The 22,830-nt window shown below is 43.4% G+C and overlaps 1 protein-coding gene across 4 annotated transcripts in view; it reads right to left on the bottom strand.

Annotated features, from left to right (window-relative positions):
* The window catches only part of LOC114102355 (store-operated calcium entry regulator STIMATE), a 56,296-nt gene extending 34,250 nt beyond the window's left edge, over window positions 1-22,046 (bottom strand). Inside the window, exons 1-2 of one of the 4 annotated variants that reach the window (XM_071618754.1) lie at window positions 21,768-21,830; window positions 1,752-1,835 (exon numbers count right to left, since the gene is read on the bottom strand). Coding sequence is in view for 1 of the 4 variants with exons in the window: in XM_027947809.2 (XP_027803610.1) it covers window positions 21,768-21,927 (160 nt within the window). In the remaining 3 variants the exon portion in view is untranslated. Of the gene's footprint in view, window positions 1-1,751; window positions 1,836-13,918; window positions 14,002-18,570; window positions 18,592-21,767 lie in introns of those variants that run through there. The other 3 variants (XM_027947809.2, XM_027947810.2, XM_071618755.1) reach the window with 3 other exon arrangements.
* Window positions 22,047-22,830: the final 784 nt, after the last annotated feature.

Here is a 22,830-nt window from a genome sequence, read left to right on the forward strand (position 1 = left end):
CGCAACTCAGGTTCTTGGGTAACCCTGCCCCTTCCCTGCCAGCTGGGAGTGGGCAGAAGAAAGCCTCATGTTCCCATGGGTGTGCAACATCCCTCCCTATCATCACATGCTCCAGCCACTTCCCACCAGCTGCTGCTCCATGCTTGGTGCCCATGGGCTATCATGGTCAAGGAGAAAATGTTAGTTAGGAAGGTTGGTTCACAGGTGGGAAGAGTCCCCTTTCTGATGCCACAGTCTAGAACAATCTCCCTGGACAAACTCAATGAGCATAAGTAAACATGTACTACAACAGGGGGCACAGAAATGGCAGCAAGACTAGATAGTGGAGGGACAAGAGCAAAGGCCTGGAAGGTTGGGACACTTGGATCTAGTTCTAGCTTAGCCTCTGACCTTTTTGCTGGGAAGTCTCAGGCAAGCCACTCCATCCTTCCAGTTCTATCTTTACATGGAGGCTTGTATTAAGTTACCTGTATTTTCTAATTCTAATAAATCATGATATGGTGGGAACTATCCTACCTCCCCATGACCATCTGCTGTAGGAGTCAGTTAGGCAAGATGGGCCTTAGCAGGCTAAAATTCATTCAGCACCTACCATGCACCATACTGTGCTCAGCGTCTTATCCCTTTAATTCTCACAATAACCCATCAAGACAGATAATCACCTCTCCTGAGGATAAGAAAAAATCTCAGGGGGATTAAGTCATGTGGGATGAAGTTATACAGCACTGGAAAAGCTACCATCATGTGGCCTGGTGGTCATGAGAGGCTAGGGCCCAATTTCAGTGTTTGATGCCAGGGACCATACTGTGACCACCAAACCATACTATCTCCCTTCCCTGGTCTGGAAACTCTATAGTCATGACTGTCCTACCTCTGTTTCCTGGTTTGGGAACCCTCCGTTTGGATGACACTTGCCTGCCTGATTGTCCCAAGAGCCTCCTAAATACACTTGTGTTATGAAAGCATTAAATAGAAACATCTCCAAATCCAAGGGCATGCACCTAAAACCAACAAAAAATTGCCTGTTAGGAATCTCTGTAATGAAATCAAGGATAAGTTGGGGGCATGGTGGTGGTGTATTCCTATAATCCCTGCTACTCAGGAAGCTAAGGCAGGAGGATTGTAAGTTTAATGCCAGCCTGGGAAACTTAGCAAGATTCCATCTTGAAATAAAAATATAAAAATAGAAAGGGTTGGGGATGTGGATCAGTGGTAGACTGCTTGCCCAGCATGCATAAGGCCCTGGGTTCAATTTCTAGTGTGAACATTAAAAAAAAAAAAAAAAAAAAAGCAAGGATAAGAATAAGTCCAAGCTCAAAGGACTGGCTGTCTAGAGTATTAGAAGACATCTAACCCTTTCAATAGGTAAGAGCCAGTATGACACCTTCAGAGGTAGCCAGTGGGACAGCCAATAGTATGGTGGACAACCAGACTTCAGAGAGACTCTTCTGTTGAGCAAGTGAGAGATGTTGCATTCTTTGGCTTGGTGAGGCAAAGTCAATCATCCAGGCAAAAAAAAAAAAAAATCTTCCCATGGGAAGAATACTAAGCCGTATCTTGCAATTTTATTGACAGAAGTGCCTTTGACAGAATAATTAATGGAAGATCAGCTCTATTTAAGGACCTTTTCCCTCGTTTTCAGCCCAGTGAGGTTAGAACCCAGAGCCTTCTCTTTTCAAACAATATAAGCTGTATAAACAGAATCTGAGTAGGAAAGAACCAGCAGAGGCTCACATCCTCGGACCACTTGCCTGACAGTCAGGGGGCAACAGCCAAGGAAGCAGATAGCAGGCAGGGAAGCCTTAATTTCATAACAGCAACCTGACCCCAGGAACCTGCAGAGTAAATGAAGAAATCATCAGCCCCCATGAATGTGTAGCCTCCTTGGCCAGCAGAAAGAATCCCATCCAGAGCATTTGATAGATATTTTAGGAACCTTGAAGTTCCTCTCAAAGCTTTTTCACCAAGGAAGAACAGGTGGACTGGGAAGAAGGAGGGGCATATATACTAGTATAGGGGATACAACAAGAATGGAGCACACACTGCTGAGGAACGCAGGGTCTCAGTCACCGTGAGACTGCTGCTGAGATCCCAGTGCTCACTCTGGTCACCTAACTACTTGGATGCCTCAAAAACTCCTTTCATGAAGGCACTGGGGAAACTCCCATTGTATGAATGGTGGTCATGAGAGGCACTATAGTTTTAACAACCCTGTCCTATAATGCAGAATGGATAGTAAGGGGCCCCAAGGACTAAGGCTGGGTAGACTCCTAGCCTTTCTTTCTTTAGGGGAGAGAAAACCCAGCTACATGTAGTGAGGAGAAGTCACCTCAGCATCTAGGATTTCAAAGAGGGGGCTGGCTAATATTGTGGGGTTGTCTCACAGCTGTGTTCTTCTTGGCTCTGACCATTCTAAAAGTCTAGAAGGGACAAAAATTGGCCTTGCTAATTCTCATTGGAAATAGGCCTGCCTATGCCAGATTCCACTCAAAGAGGTCAGAACAATCCAAGAGCCTTGGGGGAAAAGGTGGCAGAGGACTGATCTGTATGTCCTCAGACTCCACAGCCAGGCAAAAGTCGTGGTCAACATACATCCTTTGGACTTACTCTAACATACCTGATGCTACGCAAGAGGAACCAGACATGGATGGGCAAGAATAGAACTGAACAAAGTAGAATTAAACACTCCATCAAGAAATGACTGAACAATCTGCTCAGTAAGAATCAACAGAGGGCCAGATGTGTCTAAGCACATTGTAGGAACAGGAGAAGAGCAGGTGGCTGGGGAAGACCTATGAGTACTCATGGCAGAGAACAATGTTAAGCTCCACACTGTATATAAACTAAACTTTGGCACTTGAGAGATGGCTCCAGGGGTTACTGGTACCTTTCAAAGTAGGAAGGAAAAGAAAGATCCATCAACTGCCTCCTTACCAAAGAGTGACTGAAACAAAATCACACAATGGAGAGGAATGATAGTATAAAAAGTCACCATGTGCAGAATGAGCAGACTCCATTTTGCTTGTTGGTCCCTTTTGACTCCCACATGTAACACAAAGGCTCATTATATGACAAATATAGTCTAAAATGTGTGTGTGTGTGTGTGTGTGTGTGTGTGTGTGTGTGTGTGTATTTCAGAAATCCAGTGTGGAGTATAAAAACTCAGATTTCCTACCAGTTAAAATTCAAATAGTGAGCCATCAGGTAGGCTGACTAAGGGGAAGACAAATTTAAGAACATGACAAATTGCCTGAGACCCTTAAGTCTGAAGCAGCAGCCAACTCCAGTACCAAATCTTTGCTGGTATTTCTGAGTCTGGTGAAACTACATTTATGAACTTAGAAGGATCCACTCCGTGGCATTCTGACAGCCCTGTTCACCAAGATGAAATTCAAGCACTGAGCTCTCACTTTTCTACGCAGAAGTAGAAACACTGGAATCAACCTTCTCCCACTTGGCACATAAGCCTGAGATAGTTACTTGCTCAAGTGATCTGTCTTCCTAAGCACACTGTAGACTCTTGGACAAAAGTCAAGTCTCCTTGCTATATTAGTTATCAACCACTGTGTTACAAAATTCTCCAAAACATAGTGGCTTAAAACAATAAACACTTACTATTGGTTTAGCTGAGTAGTTCTGACTTACGATCTCTTTTAAGGTTGCAGCCAAGCTGCCAGCCAAGATTGTGTCATCTGAGGCTTTGCCTGGGCATCCATTCCTAAGAAGGCTCACACAAATGCCTGTGGGCTGTAGTCCTTAGCCACTCCCACACAGGCCTCTGCACAGGACTGCTTCAGTGTCTTCAATTGTGCAACCGCCTTTCTCAGCTAGTGATTCGCCAGGGAGCAAGCAAGGGAGCACCTTCTAGATGGAAGTTGTAATTCTTTTAATAACTTAATCTCAGATGCCATAAGACATAGCTTCTGACATATTCTATTGATTGGTCAGGTAGACCAACCTTGATACAATGCTGCAAGAGACTCTACAAGGGCATAAAAACCAGGAGTAGGGATCGCTGGGGTCCAACATGGAAGCTGGATGCCATATTTGCCCCTCTACATCCTCAGGAAATTTTTACTGAACATGGAATAGATGCACCTTTCTGGATGAAGGGTTATAAAGCTGCTATTTTGCTTTGAGTGATTTGAGTGGACATGCTCCTATTCTCGGCTGATCTATTTAGCTAACAATCTTCCATGGTAGGAAAGAAGAACAAAGCATTAGAAGTACTCTCCACCTCCAGAGACTCCCTTCACCTATTCTACTTCAACAAACAAAAAAGTTGTTTCAAGCTAAATTCAGTTTCTTATTCATCCAAAAAAGGGGGTGTCCTATCAGTGCAATGAAGAGTCTGCTCACAGGGCTGGGAAGAGTCTGTTAATAAGAGCAGCTAGGGCCTAAATGATGCCCTACAGGGTATCAAGGAGGGTATGTCACAGCAGCACAGGGGAGAAGGATGAAGAAGGGGATCGCAAATAGGATTATAAGTCACTGAGATGTGATCTCCTGCATAGTTGCTCAGAGCCTAAAACCTCTTTATTATTATGGGGGCAGTGGTTTTTAACATTTGGAAAGCAATTCAATTTCTTCCCAACTCTTGTAATTTGCTAGAGTCACACATAACTCAAGATTGTAACTAAAGATGTCAAACTTATAAAGGCACCTAGGAGCTGAGTCATAATGGCCATTAGAAGAACTAGAATGACTTGCTTTGGGTGAAGAAGGACTACATGCCTTTAAAAAAAGTGCCATTTTAAAAAAATCTTCCTTCATTTATGAAAGATAATTCTCACTGGATACAGAATTCTAGGTTGACAGGCTTTTACTTTGGCACTCTAAAGATATTGTTCTCTTATCTTCTGGTTTGAGTAATTTGATAAAAAGTCTATGTATGAATTCTTGTTTTTATTTCCCTGTCTACATTGACTTTGTTCTTCTGGTTGCTTTTACAATTTTCTTTTTATCATCATTTTTCAGTAGTTTGATTTTTGCTGTGTCTTAAAATTGATTCTCTTCGTGTTTATCCTGGCTAACATTCATGAAGCTTCTTGGATATGTGAATTTTTCATTAACTTTGGAAAAATGTTCTGCCATTATTTCTTCAAATATTTTCCTGTTCTTTCCTCTTCTGGAAATCCAATTACACATCAGGCCTTTGATATTTTTTCCATGGGTCACTAAGGCGCCGTTCAGTTTTCTTTCAGTCTTTCTTCTCTGTGTGCTTTAATTTGTGAAGTTTCTGTTGCTTTATTTTCAAGTTCAGTAATCTATTCTTCTGTAGAATGTAATTTTCTGTTAACTCTGTTCAGTGAACTTTTCAGAATTGTATTTTCAACTCTAGAACTTACATTTGGTTCAATTTTAGATCTTCCATTGTGCTCCGATGATCTGATTTTTCTTTTTTTTATATATATATTTTTATTTATTTATTTTTAGTATTCGGCAGACACAATATCTTTGTATGTGGTGCTGAGGATCGAACCTGGGCTGCACGCATACCAGGCGAGCTTACTACCGCTTGAGCCATATCCCCAGCCCCTGATTTTTCTTTAAACTTTCAACACACTTACCATAACTCTTTTTAAAAATCTTTTTCTAGTGATTCTATCATTGCTGTGATTTCTTGGCTTATTTATATCGACAGACTTTTTTTTTCTGGTCATAGGTCACAATCTCCTGCTTCTTCACCTGTCTGGTAGTTTTTGTTTGTTTTTGGTACTAGGAATTGAACTCAAGGGCACTCAACCACTGAGCCATATCTCTAGCCCTATTTTGAATTTTATTTAGAGACAGGGTCTCACTGAGTTGCTTAGTGCCTCACTTTTGCTGAGGCTGGCTTTAAACTTGCTATCCTCCTGTCTCAGCCTCCCGAGCCACTGGGATTACAGGAGTGCGCCACCACAGCTGGCTGTCCAGTAGTTTTTGATTTGAGATTTATGATTGTTACTGATGCTGTTAAGTGTTTAGATTTTTCTATCATCCTTTAAATGAGTATTGAAGTTTAGGCAAGCAGTTGTTTGTGGAGCAAATTGATCATTTTGAAGCTCCCCCCCTTTTCTCTTTTAAATCTTGAGATACAATTTAATTTACATAGCAAAAACAGACCTGTTTTTAAGCATACAGTTCAATGAGTTTTGGGAAATATATACACTGATGTGACCCTCAGTATAATGACAGTAATTTCCACCACCTCAATAGGTTCTTTCATTCCTTTACAATTTGTTCTACCTCTACCACCCCAAGGCAACCAGTAATCTGCTTTCTGTCACTATAGATTTAAAACACCCTTTTCCAAAATCTCGTATGAATGAAGCCAGACACTGCATGTTCTTTTTATCTGGCTTCTTTTGCCTGGCATATTCAACCATGAGAATCAACCATTCTGTTGCACATATCAATGGTTTATCCTTTTTGGTTGCTGACATTTATGAACATGCCATAATTTGTTTATCCACTCAGGTGCTGATGAACATTTGGACTGTTTCCAGTTTGAGGCAATTATGAATGATGCTGCAATGAATATTCATGCACAAGTCCTTTGGTAGCCATATGAGTTTTGTTTTTTCTTCTTGGGTAATTTAGGGGTGAAGTTGCTGGGTTATATGGGACATATAATTTTTCTAATAAAAAACTTCCAAATAATTTCCCAAAGAGGTTGTATCATTTTGCATTTCCAACAGCAATATATAAGGGTTCCAAAGTTTATGTTCTTTTCTACTCTTTGTATTGTTTTATTGTTGGTTGGTATAGTTTGGATGTGAGGTGTCCCCAAAAAGCTCACATGTGAGACAATGCAAGAAGGTTCAGAGAAGAAATGATTGGGTTATGAGAGTCTTAACCTTTATCTGTGAATTAATCACCTGATGGGATTAATTGAGTGCTAATTGAAGTCAGGTGGGTGTGGCTGGAGGATGTGGGCATTGGAGACATGGATTTGGGGTGTATATTTGTATTTGGTGAGTAGAGTCTCTGTCTGCTTTCTGATCATCGTGTGAGCTGCTTCTCTCCACTACAATCTTCTGCCATGATGTTCTGCCTCACCTCGAGCCCCAAGGAATGGAGCCTGATGTATGTGGATTGAGACCTCTGGAACTGTGAGCCACAAATAAACTTTTCCTCCTTAGAGGTGTTCTGATCAGGTCCTTTCATCACAGTGGGGAAAAAGCTGACTAAAACATTGGTTATTCTTTAATTTAAGCCATAGTATGGGTACATTGATACCTCATTATTTTAATTTACATTTCCTTGATTATTTTAATTTACATTTCCTTAATGAGATTGAGCATATTTTCATGTGCTTATTGGCTATTTTTATATCTTCTTTGAAGAAACGTTTATTAAGAATTTTTGCCTATTTAAAATTTGCATTATCTTTTTACTCTTGTAAGAATTCTTTTCTTTCCTTTTTATCGCCCCCCCCCCCCAAATCCTGGTACTGGGGGTTAAACTTTACCACTGAGGTGTTTCTCATTTTATGACAGGATCTTGCTGAGTTGCTGAGGCTGGCCTCAAACGTGCAATCCTTCTGCCTCAGGTTCCAATTTGCTAGTATTACAGGTATGTGACACTGTGCCTGCATGTAAGAATTCCCTACATGTTCTTGTTACAGGCACTTGGTAAGATATTCATATTGCAAATATCTTCTCCCAGTCTGTGGACTGGGAATGTTTAACCTATAAATAATACTTTATTGACTATAGTCACCCTGTTATGCAAGACAGCTCAAGATTTATTCCTCCTGTCTGAAATTTTGTACCTTTTTTCCCTTTTTTTCAATACTAGGGATTGAACCCAGGAGTTCTTTACAATTGAGGTATATTCCCATTCATTTTTATTATTTATTTTGAGACAGAGTCTCCCTAAGTTGCTGAGACTGGCCTTGATCTTGTGATTCTCCTGCCTGTGCCTCTAGAGTAGCTGGGATTACAGGTGTTCACCATTGTACCCAGCCTGCAATTTTGTACCCTTTGACCAACAACTTTCCATTCCTCGCTCCTCCTCACCTTTTAATTTTTTTAACAGTATGTTTTAAAGGGTGTTATCACTTTTTAATGGCTTGAGCCTAAGAAATACTTACCTAGGTAAAGTTCAGAAAGATTGCTCCCATGTGTTCTTCTAAAAGTGTCATCATTTTCACCTCTACATTTAGATCTGTGATCTAGTTCTAGTTAATTTGGGGGCATGGTATTATTAAATATATATCATAATATATATCTCCATGCTTCAATCACACCTATGCAATGAAGTCTTCATAAAAACCCAAAGCACAGGGGGGAGCTTCTAGACAGCCAAACACATGGCAGTTTCTAGAGGGTGGAACACCCAGAGAAGGTATGAAAGTTCCATACTCCTTTCTCCATATCTTGCTTCATGCATCTCTTCATCTGTATCCCCTGTAATATCAGTAAACCTAAACAAGTTCCTGGGTTCTGTGAGCTACTTGAGCAAATTAATTGAAATCAGGTGGGGGTTGTATTGCCAGTCCATTAAAAATATCAGGTAAGGGCTGGGGTTGTGGCTCTGTGGTAGAGCGCTCGCCTAGCATGCATGGGACACTGGGTTCGATCCTCAGCATCACATAAATGTAAAATAAAGATACTTTGTCTACCTAAAACTAAAAATAAATATTTAAAACAATGTATCAGGTAAAACTATCTAGGGCTTGCAATTGGAATCTAAGGAATGGGGAGGCCTTGGGGACTGAGCCCTGAACCTATGGGATCCGATACTGTCTCCAGGTAGTGTTGGAATTGGGTTGAATTGGTGGACACCCAACTGGTGTCTGCCACTATACAACTGCTTGGTTGCTAGAATTGACCTGCGAAAGAGAAATTCTAGTTTCTAGCTGATTTTGGGGAGGGAGTTCTAAATCAAGAACTATGGAGGAAACCCCAGCACGCACCTCTGAAGTCAGAAGTGATGTGTTGTGAGTGTAGTAGAAGAAATTGAGTTTTGTTTTCAACATGTGTATGAAGGAGTGTTTTCTAAGCTACGTACTAGACACTAAGGCATGACTCTTCTGAGGTGCCTACTGAGTGCCTGGGTGTTCCACAGTTCTCTCCACTATCACTGCAGTGAACTCCAATGTCACTCAGTCCTGGAAAAGGCTCTGCTTATGGCTCCTTAGCAGCTGTTCTTCTCTTTGCTCCCTCAGTTTCATCCCATGCAACACAAATGAGTATTCACCAAAAGCCTTGAGGAGCCCCGCAAACACAAGTTCAGAGCTTTTCCTCTGCATGGCTTTTTTCCTCTGTTGTGCTTGCTGCAAATTCCAGCTGCTCTGGCATCCCTGCTTTGTCTTCCTCCTCACTGCACTGAGAAGTGGAAACTGTCTCCTGACAGGAAGACCAGAGGGCTTACCTCCTCATTTCCTTTCCCTAGAGGATCACCTCATGAGCAGCCTATTGTCCAGTATCTGCAAAGAGCTATTTTGTATATTTTTGCCTGCTTTCTGGTTGCTTACGGAGGAAGTTCAGGCTCTATAAGGGTTACTCCTTCATGGGCCAAAGCCTCTTCATGCGCTTTTGCACATGCACAAATGTCAAATTTTCGCACACAACAAAGATTCATCTGGCTTCAATGATAAGCTCTACTGGATTCCAATCTCAAAATGAGAAGTCTTTGGATTTTTCCCAGTCCATCTATCATGCCTAGAAAGATTGCACTGTTGCTCTCAGTGAAAAGCCAAGTGCATCCAGGGATAGTGAAAGCTAAGTGGTCTTGAAGATCTTCACGTGCAGAGGAGATGGAAAGCCCACAGAAATTAGGAAGTAGCATCCCATGTCAAACAGCACACACATACACTGCACACAGTAGGCAGGCAGAAGGGGAAAGCCCAGTATTAGAGTAAGAGCTGCTGGATTTGAATTACACTTTGCCACTTAGTGGCTTTCCCAACCTGAGACAAGTCAACCTTTTGGTGCCTCAGTGTACCCAGCTGCAAAACAGTAATCTGAGTACTCATAGGGCTAATAATACAAGGGAGCGAAGTGGTTACCCTTGTATAAGTGGTAAGCAGTTACAGGACCTGGCACATGAGCAGTCTACAAATGTGGCTACCAGATCAAAGTGGCCAGGGTACCTTTGCTCTCCATCGATGGCCCCAACCTCCCCATCAAGGGGATTTACAAAAAACAATGAAAACACATATTTACAGTCTCAAAATACCTCCCTGGGGTGGAGCGCTTGCCTAGCAAGGTGAAGTCCTGAGTTCAATTCCTAGTTCTGCAAAACAAAAGTAAAAACAACAACAAAAAAAAACCCTCCACAAATCACTTATTAATTAGAAACTCTACTCTCACAGGGGAGAAACCTGGAGGAATTACCTTACTCAAGTTATCAAAGAACCAGTAGCAGGTGCCTCAGCTTATGACACACTGAGGAAGCCATAACATTACTGATGCAGCATCCCTGCCCCAAACTTGTAACCTGGGTGGAATAAGAGAAAGCTTCAGACAAACCTACCCTGGGACAGTCTATAAAATATCTGGCTAAGACAAAGAAAGGCGGAGATGTGAAGACTAGATACAAAATGTGATCCTAGACCAGGAAAAATTAGTTATGACATTATTTGGGTGACTGATCAAATTTTTTTCACAATGCCTTTATTTTTATGTGGTGCTGAGTGAGGATGGAACCCAGGTCCCGCCCGTGCTAGGTGAGCGCTCTACCGCTGAGCCACAATCTCAGCCCCAATGACTGATCAAATTTAAATGAAACAATATATTAATGTTAAATTTACCAAGTTTTGATCACTGTATTATGCTGTATATGTGAACACCTGGGTCCTTAAAAATGCATGCTGAACTAGTTAGAAAAGTCAGACACTGGTGTCTTCCCACCTCTCAACAACTCCCTGCTCAGGAGAAGACTTGACTTGGAGCCTTTTTCTGAGCACAGTGTGCTCCACTATTACCACACAGGTCTGGCAGGCAAACCAGATCCAGGTACAAAGACAGGCAGGGCCGGGCACCCTAGGGTCCCTGCCCTGTCCAGCACAGACTGCGCATCCTACAGACTTCAAAGAACTTAGGCTAAGCTAGTTAGGGAGAATTTCTTAGAAGATGGATAGGATGTAACTAGATGGGGAGGAAAGAAAAAAGCCTTTGGGGGAAGGAGAAACATAGTTAAGGGGAACAGGGGTGGACAGGAAAAGGTGGCCTGGGGACATCTTACTGCATCCCAACTTCGAATAACATAGCTCTGCTTGGCTCAGGCTGCAGAATAAACCAGAGTGACTAATATGTCTGCAGCACAGGAAGTGCTTGCAAGAGGATGGGGCAGTGAGCCCAAGAACCTGGCCGTTCTGTAAGACACCAGGGAGCCACTGTAATCTAAGTTAAGAAGATCCAGGGCTAGGGATGTGGCTCAAGCGGTAGCACGCTCGCCTGGCATGCGCGGGGTGCTGGGTTTGATCCTCAGCACCACATAAAAATAAAATAAAGATGTTGTGTCCACTGAAAACTAAAAAATAAATATTTTAAAATTCTCTCTCTCTCTCTCAAAAAAAAGAAGAAAATCCTACCACATAACACCACAGCAGCTGCGGCCAGTAGGGAGGGAGGACACAGTAGTTACCTGGCATGATTCAGGAGCGCCCATGCCATAGAATAGAAGCAGTAAACACCTTCACAGGGCCCTCCCACCCACCCTCCATGCCTTATGCTTCACATCACCCTAAACCAAAATTCAGCCCAAGCTTGTGACTGCACAGGTCTGGCCCAAGAATCTTCATTACTGGGAGAATAAGACCCACAAAACACTGCACCCGGAATACTGTCCCATCCACAACAGCAACACCTGAACTCAGCTCCATAACAGGACTAGAGGAGACTTTTCCCTACTTGAGATACTAAATTATTTATTTAAACACACTGAAAAAAAAAAACAACAATGTGTATTCTGCTAAATGAACTGATAGGCAATTAAAAAAATTCCCGTTTAACTTTATATAAAAGAACAAGAATTTTCTAAAATTTTGCCAGTCACTAATGGAATTCCTCACAGAGAAATTTGAGGATTGAATTATAAAACCTGGACTCTTGACAGAAAAAACAGTTGGGTGTCCCTGCACTGTGCCTGCAGGACACTAACACATACCCCTTGATTCTGGCTCCTCCTATATTTCTGGATCCTGGTTTGTTCACCAGAGCTCATGTGGCCACGGGGACAGCAGACTTGGAATCTGTGGTCAGCTGCTTCAGAAAGCCAACGGTGAAGCCAGAAAGTGAAAAGCAGCCTTGTGTATGGCACACGCTCATTCAAATGTTCTCTAAATGAGTCATCTGCACACTCCTCCCCTTTCCAGGTAAACACCACACACATACACACAAACACAATTTGCTGTAACAACCTATAAGGATTTCAGCCCAGAACTCACCAAAATCCTCCAGGCCACCTCAGCCAACATATCCCAGCACACAGTCTGGGCAGAAGGACTCTGTGTGTGCTGCAATTGTGCTTGAACTATTTTTAAATGTACCATTACTACCTGTCTCTCTACATCGTTTCATGTTATTAATTGAAAATGTCTTCTAAGAAAATGTAAATGCCTGTGAAGAACATAAATAAGCTTAAGAAGCCTACATAAGAACATGGACTAGAACAAATGTGGGGGGAAGAGCCTTTTGAGAAAGATGAATATATAAAACACAGGCTGTGTGTCCCAACCTACTATGCAGGCAATTTTGTGGACAGGAAAATAAAGAAAAAGCATGAAAGTTCCTGACACACATTGATGGTCAGAATAAAAATAAAGAGCCCCAAATACTCCATATCCAAGTCTTTAAAAGAAGTGTTAAAGCCCAGAGAACCCTGGTTTAGTGCGCCTATCCTCACCTTTCTTCCTCCATGGCCCCCTTCCTGTGAGCTACCCCACACCATGTCCCCAATGTAAAATTTATGCTCTATGTCACGATGAGTGCCCCCAGCTCCTGCCTCCTCCTCTCTCCAAAGTGGCTTCAGTGGAACCTGCCTATGGCATAAAATGCCCTTTAGAATAAAGAAGATATTTGAAGCCAAGTGAAATGGCAGGGAGATCTACCTGCAGATAGATGGGATTTGCAATAACTCAAGTGAGAAGTCTTTTTCTCACAGGCACAAAGATAGTTTCAGTGGTTCACAATCCTTCTGCATTAAGTACAGGATTTCTAGAATGTGCTGACAAGTGGAGTCCTTGTCAGAGACATTCCATAGCAAAGCCCAGCCCTGCTGAAGCCTGGGACCATGCTCACTGGGTGGGTGATAGCAGTTCCCAGGACTTGCCCAGCATGGTGTGACTCTGTATGATCACACCCTGAGAGCTGTACAGAATCCAGGCTGGAATGAAAAACCAGTGTCTCTTTTCTCCCTATACCTCTGTGGAATGTGGTGGACAGTCAATAAAACTAGTTAACAGGGGTTGTGGCTCAGCGGTAGAGTGCTTGCCTAGCATGTCTGAGGCACTGAGTTGGATTCTCAGCATTACATATAAATAAATAAAATAAAAGTCCATTGGGAAAAGAAAATCTAGTTAACAATAAGGAGTGGCTTCCTCTGTTACCTAAAAGCAAGGTCTCCAGAGCCAGACTGGAGCCTGGTTCTACTGCTTACTGGTTGTGTGATCTTGGGTTACTTAACCTCTCTGTGACTCAGATGTAGGGAGTACTTGCCTTTACAGGTGGCTATGAGGACTGGGTGCCTGTCACAGAGCAAATGAACATGTTTGTTCACAGAATCTCCAACATCTATGTCAGAAGGCACCACCAAGAGGAGAGGAGGTGGGAAGACACCATGGTCCCATTCTTTGGTAGTCCAGAAGATATAAAGGGAATATTGCCTTAGTGGGGCACTTGAGATCTGAAAGGGACACCTTGACAACAGGCTTTCTTAAAAAAAAAAAAAAAGTTCTGTGTGTCTTTTTTTTGAGGTGGAGTCTCACCATGTTGCCCAAGCTGGCCTTCAACTTATGATCCTCCTTTCTCAGCCTCCCACACAGCTGGTATCACAGATGCACCACTGCACCTGGCAAAAGAAACACTCCAAATGAAGCACAAAGGTAAGGGTAGCCCCTGACTCGACAACCATCCTCTGAAGAGGCTTAAAATGGACTAAAAGGCCTTCTGGAGCTCCTCAGGTACCCTCTTTTCAGGTACCCTCTGCCTCTGTGTTCTCAGTCTACAACCAGCTGCCACGCCTGTTCCCTGCTTCAGATCTCTGTTCCCACCACTTCCTCTGTGTGGAGAATTCCTCATGCCTCCTCTCAATGTCCTGTCAGCATGCTGCAGCCCATGCCATCTCCAAACCCCTCAAGGATGGGAGCAGGTCTTAGCTTTTTTTTTTTTTGTCAAGGTGGCATCTAGCACCTTATTTGGCACCCAAGTCCTTTACAACCCTAATAGTCCACATTTCTTACATTTGGGGGACAACATACTGACTTTCTAGTCTGTCCTTTTAGAGCTAATGAGAAAGATACATATTGAACAGATGTAGTGGTTCTCAAAGGGAGGTGAGTAGGTTCCCCAAGAGATATTTGGTAATGTCTGAGACATTTTTGGTTGTCACATGCAGGGGTTGCTACTGGTGTCTAGTGGGTAGAAGCCAAATAATCGTTAAACACCTTATAACACACAGGAGAGTCCCCTGCTGGCCCCCTGCAATAAAATCATCATCATCATCATCATCATCATCATCATCTAGTCGATAATGCCAATGGCGCCAAGCTGAAAAACTAGGTAATTTCCTAGCATTGAAGTAATCTAAAAGAGGCTCACTACCTCTCTCTATGCTTACAATAATAACTCATAAGGAAAGAGTAACACTTATAATTAACATTTAAAATAATGACTCTCCTCATAGTCATATAGTATTAGGCAAAAAAAATTCTGTAAAAAATCAACAGGTAACCTTAAACTACCAGGACTCTTCCTCACCAGTTATGGATAGACTCTCTTACCCTGCTTCTCTGCTGTTCAGACACTATACCTTAGCCGCCCCCCCGCCCCCCCACCCCAAGGTTAACCATCCATTGCACAGCAAAGGAAACCTTCACAGAGGCCAACCCAGAAGAACATAGCCAAGACGCAACTTACATATGCATGAAATGACTGCCAAATCATTTTCAAATTCATATTTTTAATGCCATCAAAGGCCATAAAATAATCTGAAGCTCCAGATACTGCTTTGGACATAAAAAACAATTAAGAAAGAAAATCAGAATTGTTCAGATAACCAAAAATGAAATGAGGTAGTCATGGATAAAGAGTAATCAGAAAGTGTGCACATCTTGTGGGAGGGAAGCCCGAACTGGATGGAAAAAGGCAGGCAGGAATGGAGGAAGAGCAGAGGAGTGTTGGGAACCTGCTCATCACAAGAATTTGTAGAAGGCACTTCATAGGCTCACTCTGTTTACAAAATGAACATACTCCCTTCTTTCAGGGTTCCTGTGAATACATCAAGTGCTGAGCACAAGAGTCAGGAGGCCAGTTCACTACCTACAGCTTTAGGACCCAAGCCAAATAAAGCCAGTGACTTGGACACAGGTCTGTCACCTGGAAATTGCAGTCTTATTCCACCCTCTGCCCTTTCAAGGTCCACGTGAGGCACTGCAGGTGAAAACACAAGAAGGGGTTAGCTAAAGGAGAGAGGTGATGATGTCTACCAAAGCCACCTGGTTTGGACACATGCTTATGTGAAAATCACACTGACCTTGTTGGTTGGGTTAAAGTTCTTTACAGTATGTGCTCTACAAAGTGGGATAAAAGTTAGGGACATTGTTTAAATAAGAAGAAGAAAAAAAAAGGGAAATGCTTAACCTAATTCAGAAAACAAGTCACTAAGCACTCGGGTGAGGTTCTTCCCCAGACCCCTGAATGTACATACTATAATAATGAGGATGATGACATCACCCCCAGAGAAAGCCTAACTTGTGCCTGACACTGATTCAGTTTCCTTATAGACATTCCTTATAATCCCCACAGCCAGAAGAGAGAAATTGCTATCTCTATCTCACTGGGGAAGAAACTGAAACTTTGAGAAATATGTAAGTTGCTCAAGGGCACTATGTGACAAAAGCAGAAATGGAAGCCTCAACTGGTTCCACAGCCAGGGATTCTGCTATTTTTAACCTCTTGTAAAACTCCTTCAACACAACTTCATCGTCATGCAAATATTATACTAATTGCAAAGAATTTTAAGCAGATCATTAAAGCAGTAGAGGCTTGATAGGCCCCCAAAGGGCAACACTTGACTAACAGAAGTATTTAACAGTCTAAAAAAATGCATTTGATGAAATTAGCTATGATTCAGCTTGTCCCCTAATTCAGACAACTCCCTCTTGCCCTGATTTTACTCCAAATTAATAAAGTTTTATTATAAATAAGGCACTAGATCATCATTATGGAAAATGTTACCAAATAGACCACCATTTAGAAAATCTGAAATTGTTTAAAAAATAAAAACCCTGAACCAGCCAGCATGCTAATATTGTGTGCACTACTTTCCCCCATGGGGACTAGCCTGGGACAGAAAAAAAGTAGTGTTCTTTCTTTGCCTGGGCTGGCCCTCAACAGGCAAGAAAGGTCATTAGCATTTTTGAAGCATGAGCTGGGTGAAGGCCCAGAGACAGGTGCCTTCATTCCTGTGTCCCAGCTCCAACTGAGCCATCACTTCATTTTCTTATTTTACCAGGAGTTGATCACTGCGTGAAAGGTTATTGAAGAACGGATCATCATGTATCAATTGATAAAGAGAAATACATCTTTGTAAAGGAGAGATAAGGAGGTCTCCACTATCAAGTAACTGACTATATCATAACAGCTCGACAGCCTAATTTCACATGCCTCCCAGTGGGATGTCATATGAAATATACAGCATTATGATTATTATTATGATTATGGAGTGTTCTTGCCATAAAACTGCTCCTCTAGACCAAACTAAGGAAAACACAGGGATCAGAGGAACAACTCAAATACCACAATAAGGAAAACTTCCAGACAATTCTAGAATGTGGGACATTCTATTCAACCACCAGCTTAGACTCTTTCAAAAGTCAAAGTCCTTAAAAACAAAACACAAGTGTGAGTGGGAAGCTGGAGGTATAGCCCTAGGGCAGGGCGCTTGACTAATAGGTGTGAGGCCCTGGGTTTGATCCCCAGCACCAAGGGGGGGAGGGGCGGCTGGGCAGGGGAATGTGTACAAGTGTAGGAGGAGATTCTTCGAGAAGTAAAAGTGATTTAAAAACAGAATACAACTGACACTAGTATTGCTGTATATATATACATGGCTTTATAACTAATGTGATCCTGCAATCTGTACACGTGGAAAAATGAGAATTCATACCCTATTTGAATCAAATGTATGATATGTCAAGATCATTGTTTGTCTTGAGCAACTAAAAAAAAACAGAACCAAACCCAGAGCGGTGGCACATATCTATAATCCCAGGTGCTAAGCAACTCAGTGAGACCCTGTCTCTAAATAAATAAAACAAAACAGGCCTGGGAATGCGGCTCAGTGGTCAAGGGCCACTGAGTTCAATCCCTGGTACCAAAAAAAAAAAAAAAAAGTACCAAATAAAATGTATGCAGCTTCTAGACCTGCTTTTAAAAACTCCAGTTATGAAAGATTCGTGACATTTGGGGGAAATGTAAATATTCAATGGATATCAGATGATATTATGGAGTTATTAAATAATAATTCTTATAGGTGGTCATGTAGGAGATTATCCTAATTCTTAAGAAACTTAGCTAAAGTATTTAGGAATAAAGTTGTGGTACTGACTGCAACTTTCCTTCAAATTAATTGCTCAGTTAAAAAAGACAGAGAGAGAGAGAGCAAGCGCAAATAGTAGAGGGCAAATAAACAGGCATTCTATGCATTAATTCTTAACTTAGATCTAAGTGTTTGACACGTTTTAAGATAAAAACTGAAATGGGGTGTATAGTGGTGAGGGTAGAAAAGACTGTGCCAACATGGGCTATGTGTTCACAGAGCACATACGGAAGTCAGCTCAGCATGAGAGGAAACTCTGGACACTCTTGAGCTTAAGCTATCAAAGCTGGGTCGACTGGTTTGTGATTTTACTTTGGGCCACAAGAAGGAAGCTGTCACTTCTCAATGCTAATACTGCTCAGTATAACTTAGATATATTTCTCCCTGCCAGTCCCCATATCTGTGACACAAAATAGGCAGGCAGATTTATCCAAGTTCTCAAAACACTTATTTTGTTAAAAGTCATTTCTGTCTACACTTCAGTCCTGACTCTGCATAGCAAAGCAAGCCTGAGTTTGCTTTGCGCTCACAGTCCTGAGAATAAACACCCCCAAATGCCAACACACACATTGGCCAATGCTGACCTTTGGCTGACAGCTGGGTGACTATCCTGCACTAAGTTTCCTGAGCTCCAGGATTGTTCAGCTCTGTTCCGCTGCGACTCTGGTCTGAATGACTTGAGTCAGAGGCTACAGACAAAGTCACCAGAACATGAGGTGCTGCTCAACAGGCAAATCATGACCAAACCCTCATGGTTAAAGTGCTTCTTTCCTTACAACCAGTCATTTTGATGGGAGCCCAGAAAACTCATAGTAGGAGTACCTCTATAAGCTGGCTTCTGAGTTTCCTTGGCTTTCTTTAGCTGGAGCCTCTGGAAAACCCACCAACTTAATTAAAAAGGTGATGCTGACACTAGGACATGATGGTAGATGGTGGCCTGCAATAGTCTGGATGTTCAAGTAGCTTGAAGAACAGGTTAGATACAGGACCTGGCATACACACTCTCAACTGCCTGGACCAAGAATCTGTAAAACACCACACATAAAACAAGAAGTCCATCAGAGTGCCATGGTGAGTAATCCTTGTGAGAACCAAAATCCTCCCCAGGGACATCAAGAGATGTGAGACATCTTATTCTAGGACAAAAACAGAGCAACTGATAAGCAGAGAAAAAAGTAATTTTTGAGTAAAAAAAAAAAAAAAGAGCATAAACACATTATTCTGATGATTCACTGAAATCATGGAGGTGAAGTTGGAAAATTACCTCAGTTTGTCTGGCACAGAAGTGGGTCCATCATGCTACAGAATATGCTCATCTAGCAGGAAAACTGAACAGTTTCTGCAGTGAGCACTGAGGAAGTATCTAAGAGAAGCATTAAGTCTGCTGCCAAAGGGCATGCAAATACCAGGAAAGGGAAAGACTGACTTCAAAGAAGATGGGGACTGTTAATTCAAATTGCTCAGAACACACTGCTTGAAGAAGATGGTGATGAAGCAGCCTCATTATAACAAATGCCCTCCCTCCCTCAAGGACTGCCATGTGGAACCTCTCATCTGGGAGCCTGGTCCTCCACCTCCAGCAGCTCTGTAACTAGGACAACAGAGCCCAACAGCTGGCAGATGCATTTCCTTGAGAGTACCTTACTCCCCTTTCTTCTTCTCCTGTGAAGTCTATTCCAAAATTTAAAAAGGTAGCCTCTTAGGGATTTCCTCTTCTTTCCAGCAGTTCAAAAAGGAAAAGCCCCACAGTTCTATTTCAACAGAACCAAGGAATTTGAGCCATAAGAAAGGGACTTACCTGACTGGGTCCCAGCCAGTGGGTCTTCTCCTTAACTTCACAGTCCCATCACCTTGGTCTGTTTTGTCTACTTCTATGAAAGGTGATGAGGATCTTACTCTCATCTCTATTTCTGTGTTCAGAACAGATCCAGCTTTGGCCTTTCCAATTCTACTCCCCATTACTACTACCGACATCATTCCAGGACTATCTGCCATTTCCACAAACCCCCTTTCACATCAAGCCTTCCACTGAGCGAGAGACTACTTTCTCATCCAGTCTTTTCACAGAGAAAAAAAAAAAACAACCACAGTGGGATTTGCACATGTGCTCACAATGAAGATTAAGTAAAGAGAGTGTCCCTGAAGACTCTCAGGGCCAGCATCACCACTATGGCACACTTCTCAGCTGTGAGGAACTCTGCCCTGTCATAATCACATTTTCCTTTCTGAATCACAAGTGCCAAACCCTAGGGGATAAAGCAGGCCATCAACCTCAATAAAAACCATGAAAAGGGCCAGAAGTAGGCTACGAAATCTCAGGTTAGGGAACAAAATAAAAATTAAACCAGAGCTGGAGATACAGCTCAGTGATACAGCATGCCTGAGACCCTGGGTTTGATTCCCCAAACCACAAAAACAATAAAATTAAACTTACAGTTCCTGAGAGAGAAAGGAAGGCTGGAGGGAGGAGAGAAAAGTGGGAGGAGAGTGAAACCCCACTCAGAATGTCTTAAAAACATACACATATAGTACAGCAACTGATTTTGGCTAAGTTGTCACAAATTATTATTGTGGAAACAAGTGAGTATTTGTTCAGCAGAAAAAAAAAAGGAAGGCAAGCAGGACCTAAGAACAGAAGAAAAAATGGCAAACAAAGACAGTTGGGCACTTGTTGCAGGACTTGTCAAGGCCAGGCAACCAGAGGAAAACAGTGTCCAAGATCAGACACTCTCCAGGGTCACCTGAAACTTGGAAGAATTCACCCAAAGAAATCTCTCTATCTTAACAAGCAAGGTGGCCCTTCAGCAAGGGGACCCTAAAAGACCTCTGGATGAGACCACCCCAGGAACCAGCTGAGGAGCACATACTCTACTGGAACTTCTGGTTCTGCCCACACAAGCACAGTGGGGAAGTTTTGAGAACAAGTCATTTTTGAATTAATGCCTCTGAACAGTTAAGTTATAATCTTTCCTTCCTCCAAAACACGTTAAAGGGGCATTTCTAGACCTATGTGCCACATACAGGTTCTTGTTATCCTTATTGTTAAAATATGTATTAAAAAATCAACACATCCGCCTCGCGGTACTCCACATGATCCTCACCCTCTCATCTCATAACCCACAGGACTATCAGGGCCATCTGGGACTTCCTTCTTCATTACAAAACTCCCAAGGAAGTGACCCTGGTGACTTAACTCAGGGATTCTGAGACCTCCACAGACCCTCTTAGCCTATTTCTCCGTCAAGCCATTAGATTGCCTGAGTATTTATGAATACTTAAAATATAAATAATAAAAATGGGTTGGGAAGGGAATAGCCAAGGTAAGCTTCATATGCGGCTTCGTTAGGAAAGCTTGGGACAGAGATGGAACAGGTGACCTGTTTGGGGAAGAAAAGGAGAGGAAGGAGATGTGGGAGAAGGCGGCAAGGGAAAATAATGCTGAGGGAGAAGGACCAGAGGGCGGGGAGAAGGGGTGGTCCTGGGAAAATATTCCATCTACCGCAAAGGATGCAAGGTAGCAGGATTCAAACACCAACAGATAGCAAATCTTTTAAGAGCGAAGAAGGTGCCAAAGAGAGCTCAGCATCAAACTAGGGATTTAGGGATGTGGACTTACAGCGTGGAGGATAGGCTAAGAAGGGTTCTTGAGAGCAGGCAGAGGTGCCACCCAGAAGGGGTCATGACTCCGGGATGGAAAGTGGGGTAACCTTAATTTACGATGACATGGTGGGAGCGGGGCGAGTTTTAGGTTGGCATCTCAGAAAAAGAGACGTGTAGTAAGGTGGAGAGGGGCAGGGTCACTCTTAATTAGAGGCTGCAGCGACAAGGGCTCAGGATCGTGTGGTCAGGGACCCGGGTTCGCCTTCGTCTGGGAATGCCCAGCTTGGACTGGGGGAGAAAGGAACCTCTACCACAGGGCCCTGGTCCCCAGGCCTTAACTCTTCAGGCAGGAGTGTCCTCGCGGCCGCGCTGGGCCGGGGGTTTGTGGCACTGAGGAGGGGCTAAGGTCCCGGACTCACGCATTAATGTGCTGAAGGCCACGACGCCGAGCAGCCCCTGCAGGAAGATGCCGAAACTGTGCATGAGCGCGCCGCTCTCACAGCGGCCCGCCCCGGACGCGGCAGTGGAGGACGGCCCGCCCGGCAGTCCGCGGCTCGCGTTCCCGGCGGGGCCCTGCATGGCGGCCTGGCGGGAGGGCGTGGGGCGCCGGCCCGCCCAGCCTCGCTGCTGCGGGGACCGCACCGCCGAGCCCGGAGGCCGGAGGCCGGAGCCCGAGCCGGTTCCTCCGCCGGCGGCCGACTCGGCGCCGCGCGTAACCCGACGTCTGAGATCGCAGCGCCTGATTGGCCTGGCCTGGCGTAGGGGTGGGCCCCGGCGATTCTGCTCTCCCCCGAGGGGCGGGGCTCCGGCCCGGGCGAAGGGCGGGCCGGTGGGTCTCCACCCGCAGGTAGACCGACCAGGTGAGCCTCGCAGCGCAGACCGGAGTGAGACTCAGGGACTCTGAGCTTCAGGTAAGCAGGGCAGTAGCAAGGCCAGTCTGTGATTAAATTCTTTTTCCCTCCGTCATAAATCTCTTATGTCCTGGAGAATTTATTAAAAATAAATTTGTGGATTCCATCCTCGCAAATTCCGTCTCAGTACTTTACGGGTGGGGGCTCAATAATCTGCCGCTGGATTTCGTTGAAGCAGCCTGGATTATTCTGAACGTGGTTGAGGAAAAATCTTGGGACATCACAGGAGCTTCTTCCTTCCAAGTCAGATATCGGGCGTCTTTCCTCTACTTCCCTGGTCAAAACTCCAGGGAATTTGATTAATCAGAACCCCGAGTTTATTTCCCCCCCCATAAATATTTTTTTTTTTTCTTGAGACGGGGATCTTGCTGTATTGCCCAGGTTTAAGCCATCCACCTGTGCCTCAGCCTCCGGAGAGCCCTCCTCTGCACCTGGCTCCCCATAAACATAATTTAAATGGTCATTTTAATCCAAGCACTTTCGTGTAGAAATATACCAGGTTTAGACTGAAAGCTGTGTGCATAATATTCCCACTTTGCTTACATTGAAGGTCATATTGAATGTGATTCAT

Source organism: Marmota flaviventris, chromosome 1, assembly GCF_047511675.1.
Source record: "Marmota flaviventris isolate mMarFla1 chromosome 1, mMarFla1.hap1, whole genome shotgun sequence".
Classification (NCBI taxonomy): domain Eukaryota; kingdom Metazoa; phylum Chordata; class Mammalia; order Rodentia; family Sciuridae; genus Marmota; species Marmota flaviventris.